At 46.8% G+C, this 12,827-nt stretch overlaps 1 protein-coding gene across 1 annotated transcript in view; it reads right to left on the reverse strand.

The window, feature by feature from the left end:
• LOC124118713 (integrator complex subunit 4-like) overlaps positions 1 to 12,827 on the reverse strand; it is a 92,429-nt gene that overhangs the window by 74,985 nt on the left and 4,617 nt on the right. The window contains exons 4-6 of the mRNA XM_048390966.1: positions 12,430 to 12,603; positions 10,423 to 10,562; positions 4,382 to 4,505 (exon numbers count right to left, since the gene is read on the reverse strand). Of these exons, the coding sequence (XP_048246923.1) occupies positions 4,382 to 4,505; positions 10,423 to 10,562; positions 12,430 to 12,603 (438 nt within the window). The remainder of the gene's footprint in view (positions 1 to 4,381; positions 4,506 to 10,422; positions 10,563 to 12,429; positions 12,604 to 12,827) is intronic.

The following is a 12,827-nucleotide window of genomic DNA, read 5'->3' on the forward strand; positions in this document are numbered from 1 at the left end:
ACACCTCCCGTCGAAAGAAAACCTGAGGTATTTCTTGAACTCGGGGTGTATGGGTACGTGGAGATAGGCGTCTTTTAGGTCTATTGACGTTAGCCATTCTCCGGTCTCGACAGCTGAGATCACCGAGCGCAGTGTCTCCAACCTGAAGGACGGTACCTCTATAAGTTTGTTCAGCCTTCTCAGATTGAGAATAGGCCTGAACCCTCCGTCTTTTTTGGTGACTAGGAAATATGTCGAGTAGAAGCCCTCGCTTTCCTGTCCCACGGGAACCGGTTCGATCGCAGCCTTCATAAGAAGTGCGTCGACCTCGGCACGGAGGAATTCCGCCCTCTCCAGGGTAGCAGGCACCGGAGTGTGCTTTATCCCGGAGAAGGGGGGCGGATGATGTTTCCACCGAGGCAAATGGCCATCCCTTAGAGTGGACAGGGTCCAGGGATTGGATGTGACTGTCTCCCATTCCTGCAGGAATAGAGCCAGTCGGCCGCCTACGGGGACCTCCGGCTTTAGGCAGCGGACCCCGGCTGTCGGCAGTTCGAAAACATGCGACCGTGGGTCCCGCGAAAAGGCTGCTGGCCTCGACCAGCTGCCCTGCCCCGGCCCCTGCCTCTCTTGCTCCTCCCGGCGCCCTTACCTGAAGGAAGCGGCTGCTTCCAAGCAGGTGCAGACTTCTGACCCGGCGCGTCAGCGTAGGAGGAAGCAAGTGGAGAGGTCCGCTTACGCGGTTTAACGCATGGTACCTCCAACAAGGCCTTAGAATCCTTGATGGAGGCATACAACTGTGCGGCCTCTCGGACCACCTGCTGAGCCCCAGGGAAGAGGGTGGCACCCATCTTATAAGGCAAAGCAAGTAAATCCTGGCGTGTGGAAGCCGAGTATTTGGATACCGACATCCACAGCCTGCGCATGCCCATGACTGCGCACATCATCTGCGAGGCACAGCTACGAATAGCGTCCCTCGCAAGATGACTATGTACCTCCGTAAGTTGCGCGGCCAACTCCGAAGAGTCGGCCGGCCCCTCTCCCGCTAACTCCCTCTGTACGGCCGACAGATAAGCGGAGTGTACGGACACCCGGAGCTGCTGACATGCGTTACGATATTGCTCCTCGAAGCAAACGTAAGCAGCCTTCAGCTCCGTACCGCACGCGGGAAAGGGTGGCAACCGCCAGCCCTGCTTGACCTTAGCCAAGTTGGGGGTCGAAGACCCCCCCAGGGTAACGGAGGTCCAGACGCATTCGTCCACCACCGGTACCTCAAAATCACCATCCTCTGCTAACGGGTACCGCTTAATAAGTTCGGGCAGGTCGAACTTCCTGCGGGCACCCGACAACAGAGGGTTGATGACTTCATGCACCAATGAAGACAGAATACGGAGCCGCACCTGGGGCGCCTTGCTCGGAGCAAAAGCGTCCCCCGGAAGGCGGAACTCAGTCGGATCCGACTGGGGCATGGGCGCAGCCACCTGAGGCAGTACCTGGACAATCTTGTCCCGTACATGCCTCAACGAGGAAACGAAGGAAAATATTCCCGAGGTCTCCGAGTCGTCTCCCCCATCCTCCATCCACTCCTCCTCTCTCGATTCCGAGCCGAAATTAATCGACTCTTCCCCGAGAGAAGAGGCAGACGAAGTCGGAAGGGGACGCCCAAAGGCCTGGGCCTCGGCATCCCCGGGCTGCACCCGGCCCGAAGCCGAGTCCCGGTCCCGAGGTGCCGGGGGTTCAAGGGAACCCACCTGGCTCTGGGCTAGAAATCCGCTAGAGGAAGCCTCGGCCTCGGAAGAGGCGTCTGGCTCCGCTAGGGAGAACTGTGCGTCGGTAGTGAACGGGCCAGTGCCCGCCACCCCTCCGCTGGGGAGCGACCTCGAGCCGGCGCCGAAGCCCGGTCTGAGTTCGTCCCCGAGACCAAGTGGCCTGCCTCGGCCGACGCCGGGCATATCACAAGGTCTCGAAGCCGCGTCCGGCGCCGACAACGGGGAAGGCTCGGTCCGCAACTCCTCTCGGAGCTGAGACTTTACCTCCTCCATCATCGACGCCATCTGCGACCTCAACAAGGCAGAGATGTCTGCCAAAGACGGTGCAGGAGAGGGTGCAGTGATTGTGACGGGGACCCTAGAGCCTTCTCCCCCGGCCCCCGGGGAGGGAGCGGAGGAGACAGTCTCAGCTGCCTTTTTACCCTTTCTTACTTTTTTTGAGGGGGGCGGGGCGGTCTTTGCCGATCTAATGTCCACCCCCGCCTTCAATAGACCCTTAAAGTGTAAGAGGTCCACATTTCTCTTTTTCTGCGCCCGTGGTGTGAATGCAACACAGATCGGGCATGACCCATCGTCATGCCCGTCTTCGGCCAAACACTTTATGCAGGTATCATGCCTATCTTGGGGGGGAATCGAAGCCGAGCACCCCGTACACAGTTTGAAGGTCTGTAAAAAAGACCGTAATTTTTGAGTTTGGCGGGAAGGGTAATAAAGTGTATCAGTGCGATTGAAAGATCGGAAAGATACGTGCATAAATTGTGTAACTAGAAGCAAAGGCGTAATTTAGAATGCGATTGGTAACGCGATACTAATAGCCAATGTCGTAGTATAATTATAACACCAAAGTGGGCGTGTTACGTGCGAAGGTGTAGAAAACCCGTAAAAAAGGTAAGTGTAATTTAAAATAATTAACACACCACCTTGGGTTTATTTAAAGGAAAAGATTGTAGGCTAAAGCCCAATGATATAGATTAAAAAACCGAAGCCGTTTTTGATGGCCCTGGTGTTACATATATCATACGTGGCACTACAAAATGGACGCTACGACGGCCTTATTTCAAAGGTATCGTACACGTGTCACATAATTACAACTTTATAACTTTACAATGCGAGGTATTACGCCTTTGCATGAAAGAAATGTACCATACATACAGTTTGGTCTGCCATGGTTCTTGTACGAACGATTATCTTGTCTTTATATTGTCTTGAAAAAAAACAGCACGTCTGTCTTTGTCAGATGACATAAGGAAAGTGATTTGGGTGAGAGTTGCTTCCCTTGGCGTGACGCGCCGTGGAGGGTGAGGCACCATAAGGGTGGACGTATATCATACAAAAACAAAGTTTTTTGTGTGGTAACAATTTTTATTAAGGAAAATGGTTACAACTATGTCATGTAGATTTTCTTGAGCCAGGAAAATGCAATAAGTGCCCCAAGGAGGATTTAATCTGAAAGAGAATGACGTTATCCATGACAATGACACTGAGGTTGTTTAAAATGGAAATAGCTGATGTTGCAACCAGACAATGAACATATCTCCTCCTATAATTTCCTCATGAAAATCACCAGTTTTCTTTTTCGGTCTTGCGGTGAGCAAAACAATGCCATGATCACCTTTACCTGATGGTACCATAGGTGCTTTTTGTCCATCTGCCGATAGCCACGTGTAGTCAGTGGAATGATTCATCAAAGTAAATGATCTGGAAGCCCTGACTTCAATGAATGGTGAGGAGATAATGTGACCTCATCGACAGGATGGAATATTTTCCCCTGAAAACTGCTCGCCATGTGCAGTGTATCGAAATCGGCAACATTTGGTGCAGTCCGAAAACATTAATTGTAACTTTAATTTCCTCCTGAATTTTACAAGTCGGGGATACCTTCTGCTCATAAGCTTGTGCACTATATCCTTTTATGTCCAGGTTTCGTTTTTGAGACCACCCTTAAACCTTTTTGTTTTATTTATCAATCCTTAGACTTGATGGTATTAAAAAACCCAAAGCTTGGCCAGTTCAGTAATTCACGCCATCTAAACTAAAAAATGGTGTGAAGACAAGTGTAAAGAACTTTCCTAATACAGACTCAATGTCATGTACCATGGCTATGACTATATGTAAGTGTAATGTAACATGCATCATGGGAGCAGTGTTGACAAAAGAAACGCAGCATCATTTTGTTATTTTAGAAGATGCACATCTAGAATTTTCTCAATATGATTTCTTTTGTGTGTATTAGATATTTTATGAAGACTAAATTATTATCATTATAACAGAGTCACATGCTCAAATTTCTATAGTCTGTTTTAGACTGCCAACATTGGACTTAAAATAAATGTGAACTTACTGTTTTTCTTCGACTTGTTCTCCTGTAAACTTGTCGATAGGATTCCTTGTGACTGAAATACTTCCAACCACATGTAGGTCGATTGGTAGTCACTCAATATTACAATAGCAAAAGACTATTTTTAACGGGAAAAAAGCATTTTTCTAGCATTTCCGAAGTACTTTAGGCCTGGTACCAGCATCACATCTCATTGGGGAAATAAATGATTAGCCTTTATACAAATAGACAATGTCAGATTCATCTAAGGGAGTAACATCCCACGTTGTAACCATGGTAATTAGGGGAAGCTCACCAGCAGAGAGGCAGCTTCTACCCGAACCTTCACAGAGATGTCGTTGATCATGTTACAGATTTTAGCAAAGCCATCATCCACTAGGCGCAGCTCCTCCATTGACGATTCACACACAGGCACCAGACTGAAACACAGACACAGGCACCAGACTGAAACACAGACACAGGCACCAGACTGAAACACAGACACACACAGGCACCAGACTGAAACACAGATACACACAGGCACCAGACTGAAACAGAGACACAGGAACCAGACTGAAACACAGATACAGGCACCAGACTGAAACACAGACACACACAGGCACCAGACTGAAACACAGACACAGGAACCAGACTGAAACACAGACACACACAGGCACCAGACTGAAACACAGACACACAGGCACCAGACTGAAACACAGACACACAGGCACCAGACTGAAACACAGACACACAGGCACCAGACTGAAACAGGGACACACAGGCACCAGACTGAAACACAGACACACACAGGCACCAGACTGAAACACAGACACACAGGCACCAGACTGAAACACAGACACACACAGGCACCAGACTGAAACACAGACACACACAGGCACCAGACTGAAACACAGACACACACAGGCACCAGACTGAAACACAGACACACAGGCACCAGACTGAAACACAGATACAGGCACCAGACTGAAACACAGATACAGGCACCAGACTGAAACACAGACACACACAGGCACCAGACTGAAACACAGACACACACAGGCACCAGACTGAAACACAGACACACACAGGCACCAGACTGAAACACAGACACACAGGCACCAGACTGAAACACAGACACACACAGGCACCAGACTGAAACACAGACACACACAGGCACCAGACTGAAACACAGACACACACAGGCACCAGACTGAAACACAGATACAGGCACCAGACTGAAACACAGACACACACAGGCACCAGACTGAAACACAGACACACACAGGCACCAGACTGAAACAGAGACACAGGAACCAGACTGAAACACAGACACACACAGGCACCAGACTGAAACACAGACACACAGGCACCAGACTGAAACACAGACACACAGGCACCAGACTGAAACACAGACACACACAGGCACCAGACTGAAACACAGACACACACAGGCACCAGACTGAAACACAGACACACACAGGAACCAGACTGAAACACAGACACACAGAGACACACAGGCACCAGACTGAAACACAGACACACAGGCACCAGACTGAAACACAGACACACACAGGCACCAGACTGAAACACAGACACACACAGGCACCAGACTGAAACACAGACACACACAGGCACCAGACTGAAACACAGACACACAGGGACACACAGGCACCAGACTGAAACACAGACACACACAGGCACCAGACTGAAACACAGACACACACAGGCACCAGACTGAAACAGAGACACAGGAACCAGACTGAAACACAGATACAGGCACCAGACTGAAACACAGACACACACAGGCACCAGACTGAAACACAGACACACAGGCACCAGACTGAAACACAGACACACACAGGCACCAGACTGAAACACAGACACACACAGGCACCAGACTGAAACACAGACACACACAGGCACCAGACTGAAACAGAGACACAGGAACCAGACTGAAACACAGATACAGGCACCAGACTGAAACACAGACACACACAGGCACCAGACTGAAACACAGACACACAGGCACCAGACTGAAACACAGACACACACAGGCACCAGACTGAAACACAGACACACACAGGCACCAGACTGAAACAGAGACACAGGAACCAGACTGAAACACAGATACAGGCACCAGACTGAAACACAGACACACACAGGCACCAGACTGAAACACAGACACACAGGCACCAGACTGAAACACAGACACACACAGGCACCAGACTGAAACACAGACACACACAGGCACCAGACTGAAACACAGACACACACAGACACCAGACTGAAACACAGGCACCAGACTGAAACACAGACACACACAGGCACCACACTGAAACACAGATACAGGCACCAGACTAAAACACAGACACACACAGGCACCAGACTGAAACACAGACACAAACAGGCACCAGACTGAAACAGAGACACAGGAACCAGACTGAAACACAGACACAGGCACCAGACTGAAACACAGACACAGGCACCAGACTGAAACACAGACACACACTGGCACCAGACTGAAACACAGACACAGGCACCAGACTGAAACACAAACACAGGCACCAGACTGAAACAGAGACACAGGAACCAGACTGAAACACAGACACACACAGGCACCAAACTGAAACACAGACACAGGCACCAGACTGAAACACAGATACAGGCACCAGACTGAAACACAGACACACAGGGACACACACACAGGCACCAGATTGAAACACAGACACACACAGGCACCAGACTGAAACACAGACACACACAGGCACCAGACTGAAACACAGACACACACAGGCACCAGACTGAAACACAGATACAGGCACCAGACTGAAACACAGACACACACAGGCACCAGACTGAAACACAGACACACACAGGCACCAGACTGAAACAGAGACACAGGAACCAGACTGAAACACAGATACAGGAACCAGACTGAAACACAGACACAGGCACCAGACTGAAACACAGACACACAGGCACCAGACTGAAACACAGACACACACAGGCACCAGACTGAAACACAGACACACACAGGCACCAGACTGAAACACAGACACACACAGGCACCAGACTGAAACACAGACACACACAGGCACCAGACTGAAACACAGATACAGGCACCAGACTAAAACACAGACACACACAGGCACCAGACTGAAACACAGACACACACAGGCACCAGACTGAAACACAGACACAGGCACCAGACTGAAACACAGATACAGGCACCAGACTAAAACAGAGACACACACAGGCACCAGACTGAAACACAGACACACACAGGAACCAGACTGAAACACAGATACAGGAACCAGACTGAAACACAGACACAGGCACCAGACTGAAACACAGACACACACAGGCACCAGACTGAAACACAGACACACACAGGCACCAGACTGAAACACAGACACACACAGGCACCAGACTGAAACACAGACACACACAGGCACCAGACTGAAACACAGACACAGGCACCAGACTGAAACACAGATACAGGCACCAGACTGAAACACAGACACACAGGCACCAGACTGAAACACAGATACAGGCACCAGACTGAAACACAGACACACACAGGCACCAGACTGAAACACAGACACAGGCACCAGACTGAAACACAGACACAGGAACCAGACTGAAACACAGACACAGGCACCAGACTGAAACACACACACAGGCACCAGACTGAAACACAGACACAGGCACCAGACTGAAACACAGATACAGGCACCAGACTGAAACACAGACACACACAGGCACCAGACTGAAACACAGACACACACAGGCACCAGACTGAAACACAGACACAGGCACCAGACTGAAACACAGACACAGGAACCAGACTGAAACACAGACACACACAGGCACCAGACTGAAACACAGACACACACAGGCACCAGACTGAAACACAGACACAGGCACCAGACTGAAACACAGATACAGGCACCAGACTGAAACACAGACACACACAGGCACCAGACTGAAACACAGACACACAGGCACCAGACTGAAACACAGATACAGGCACCAGACTGAAACACAGACACACACAGGCACCAGACTGAAACACAGACACAGGCACCAGACTGAAACACAGATACAGGCACCAGACTGAAACACAGACACACAGGCACCAGACTGAAACACAGACACACACAGGCACCAGACTGAAACACAGACACAGGCACCAGACTGAAACAGAGACACAGGCACCAGACTGAAACACAGACACAGGCACCAGACTGAAACACAGACACAGGCACCAGACTGAAACACAGACACAGGCACCAGACTGAAACACAAACACAGGCACCAGACTGAAACAGAGACACAGGAACCAGACTGAAACACAGACACACACACAGGCACCAAACTGAAACACAGACACAGGCACCAGACTGAAACACAGATACAGTCACCAGACTGAAACACAGACACAGGAACCAGACCGAAACAGAGACACAGAACCAGACTGAAACACAGACACACACAGGCACCAGACTGAAACACAGATACCGGCACCAGGTTGAAACACAGATACAGGCACCAGACTGAAACACGATTTGATTGGCTAATAGTTTGCTTGCGTCCCAGATCAGCAATCTAATTTGCATACAACAGTACAAGTCAACCAATGAGATTAATACAGGTCAAGGTCAGAAAGGTCAACAACGACAACGAGACTCATTTCATTCATAAATTGTAGTAAAACGTAATAGTACTTCCAAATATGGCATACATTTCTTGGAATGGAATAACGTGAAGATTTCTAGGAAATTTAAGAAGCGAAGTAATGGGACTGTCAACAGACTACCGCAGACAGAAAAAACCCAGTATATCTTATTGAAATTAAGGGCGATGATGTTGCTTCAGGATAAATGCATTTGATATTTCTTTGGCAAATTTTGTAACCAACATCGCGCCAAATACTCAGAAAACCTGCATCGTAACGAAGCCTGACAACTGGTCTGATTGAACATGTCGTCAACTGGTCAAGCTACCGATTGTGAAATTTCAATATCTGTTTGCGTTTATCTGAGATGATCTTTGAACGAAAGTTATACGGGTAGATTGTGCTGGGTTTATTTTTGGAGGAGGAAAATGCGGACGGAAATTAAGCAAGCTGTACGTATATATACTTATTGATTATTTATTGTTTCAAAATGTTTGGTTTTCTTTGTAACATTATTAAAAATAAAAGTTGGAAATTATCTTATCTTCACTATCTAAAAAATCTCCCCCTTTGGAGGCAAATCTCCCCCATTTTGAAGTCAAATCTCCCACATTGTCATGATGAGGGGTTGACAGGTCTGCACATACAAAAAATATGGATGGCCTTATGCAAATGACATTTGGCATGCCAATCAACAGGGACCTGGATCACTTGGACCCACCAACTTTCACGGATCGAGTTACTTCGGCATAAGGAGATTTGGCTTTTCTGACTTTGCCAAAACACATTGCTACTGGGCAATGAAAACAGGTCCCGAAAAAGACAAAAAACTACTATCATCACTTGAAAATATTTTTGACCAGATGAAGGCAAGCCGAACACAACGAAGAAAAACACTGTTGAAATCACCGATTGCCGTATATATTGTGAGAAATGCTATTCATAAAACTGTAGATATACCGTACACAACAGGATTACGATTGGTGCTGTGACACATAATATGGTTTTTTGTTCAATTTCACTGCTCTTATTCATCACGACAAACATATTTTGTTCTCGTCCAGAGAATAGCTCAGAACTATAATTTGTGTGTTGGACTGTTGGATAAATCGTGGACATTCCACGGTATCATTTTATGAAGAAGTGAAGACGAAATGGCAGGTACTTTTTAAAAACCAAAGACTAATTGTTTGTTGAAAAGTCTTGGAAGTGTTTGATGGTTATTCATTACCATTAAAACATGTCCTTGTTGTCAAACAGCCCATGTGGGTGTTTACATGACGTCACACATTTACACATTAACCAATGAAATTTATGTGTTATCATGACGTCATATTGACCTGTCAGATGACTTGTATAAGCTCCGCCCACTAGAGTGCGGAAGTTCCTACCACAGATGGCCCTCTTAGACGATATGGATATCGACAACTGTGAGAAAAGTAATTCTGACAAAGAACCTTTTAAACCACAAGTGAAGAAAACTAAGGACTCAGAAACTAACAAAGGGATAAATTTAGGAAATCACACATCTCCTTGTACTCTTGTCCAGCAGAGTACATGTCATCATAGTACAAATCTAAAAAAAGAATTGCCCTTATTAATTGCAAATCTACTACTTTTCACCCCCAAAAAACCAACATGACAAGACAACAAAGACTTAATTTAGTAAGTGAGCTCACCTTTCTGGGTAGAGATGACATAGAACCCACACCACTTTGACTGCTGCCCTCCGCACATCCTCATAGTCATCTGTGAATGCCTGACATGCATGCTGGTGAATACTTAGGTCAAGCTGCAAGCCACGCTGGTGGAAACTCACCTGCAATAACACAGGACATGAACAGACCTGCAATAACACACGACATGAACAGACCTGCAATAACACACGACATGAACAGACCTGCAATAACACAGGACATGAACAGACCTGCAATAACACAGGACATGAACAGACCTGCAATAACACACGACATGAACAGACCTGCAATAACACAGGACATGAACAGACCTGCAATAACACAGGACATGAACAGACCTGCAATAACACACGACATGAACAAACCTGCAATAACACACGACATGAACAAACCTCCAATAACACACGACATGAACAAACCTGCAATAACACACGACATGAACAAACCTGCAATAACACAGGACATGAACAGACCTGCAATAACACATGACATGAACAGACCTGCAATAACACACGACATGAACAAACCTGCAATAACACAGGACATGAACAGACCTGCAATAACACACGACATGAACAAACCTGCAATAACACACGACATGAACAAACCTCCAATAACACACGACATGAACAAACCTCCAATAACACACGACATGAACAAACCTCCAATAACACACATGAACAAACCTGCAATAACACACGACATGAACAAACCTGCAATAACACACGACATGAACAAACCTGCAATAACACACATGAACAAACCTGCAATAACACACGACATAAACAAACCTGCAATAACACACATGAACAAACCTGCAATAACACACGACATGAACAAACCTGCAATAACACACGACATGAACAAACCTGCAATAACACACGACATGAACAAACCTGCAATAACACACATGAACAAACCTGCAATAACACACGACATGAACAAACCTGCAATAACACACATGAACAAACCTGCAATAACACACGACATGAACAAACCTGCAATAACACACATGAACAAACCTGCAATAACACACGACATGAACATACCTGCAATAACACACGACATGAACAAACCTCCAATAACACACGACATGAACAAACCTGCAATAACACACGACATGAACAGACCTGCAATAACACACGACATGAACAAACCTGCAATAACACACGACATGAACAAACCTGCAATAACACACGACATGAACAAACCTGCAATAACACACATGAACAAACCTGCAAAAACACACGACATGAACAAATCTGCAATAACACACGACATGAACAAACCTGCAATAACACACATGAACAAACCTGCAATAACACACGACATGAACAAACCTGCAATAACACAGGACATGAACAGACCTGCAATAACACATGACATGAACAAACCTGCAATAACACACGACATGAACAAACCTGCAATAACACAGGACATGAACAAACCTGCAATAACACAGGACATGAACAAACCTGCAATAACACAGGACATGAACAAACCTGCAATAACATACCTCACCTCATGGTAAGGGGACACAAGAAGTTCCTATAGCTGGTCCTAAGGGAGTGGGTCATGTTCCTGTAAAGCTAAATGAGGCCTCTTGACTGACTCATTTTATACCTGAAGTCATGTGATTCCATCACAGAGCAGTCTGTGTCCCAGTAAAGCTGACAGGACATGGGTTTAAAATAGAGATATAACAACATATCTAGACCTGCTATATTCAAAAGTCACACAAAGCCACTGGAGCATAACATTGTGCATGTGTTGAGGGACAACTGTACACCCAAAAAGTTGTGTTTGGAAATCACAAGGACACAAGGTAATTTGCTGGTTGTGTTTGTATGATTTTGCTCCAGTCAACTGACACATCAATGACAAACACAATTTTGGAAAAGGCAGGCACTGTTTGACGATGTTGACAGTACATCCTGACTTTGTAATTACAATTTGTAATGTACCCGAAGGGTTGTTCAAATAACATACCATTGCTTGAAAAGCACTTGTTCTCACACGAGGATCTTGATCACTGAAGAATTTGGTTAGAAGTTTCTGCATGTCAGTTTGATTTTCACCTTCATCTTTGGAATCAGTTGACCACAACACTCCAATCAGATCAAGGCAGCTGCTTCTCACACTATGGGCCGAGTCACACAGATGCTGTAGGACACAAGCAAGAACATGTATACAGAGTGACACAGGTGCTGTAGGACACAAGCAAGAACATGTATACAGAGTGACACAGGTGCTGTAGGACAGAAGCAGGAACATGCATACAGAGTGACACAGGTGCTGTGGGGCAGAAGCAAGAACATGTATACAGAGTGACACAGGTGCTGTAGGACAGAAGCAGGAACATGTATACAGAGTCACACAGGTGCTGT

The sequence above is a fragment of the Haliotis rufescens genome, unplaced genomic scaffold (assembly GCF_023055435.1).
Source record: "Haliotis rufescens isolate VD_foot unplaced genomic scaffold, xgHalRufe1.0.p SCAF_9, whole genome shotgun sequence".
Classification (NCBI taxonomy): domain Eukaryota; kingdom Metazoa; phylum Mollusca; class Gastropoda; order Lepetellida; family Haliotidae; genus Haliotis; species Haliotis rufescens.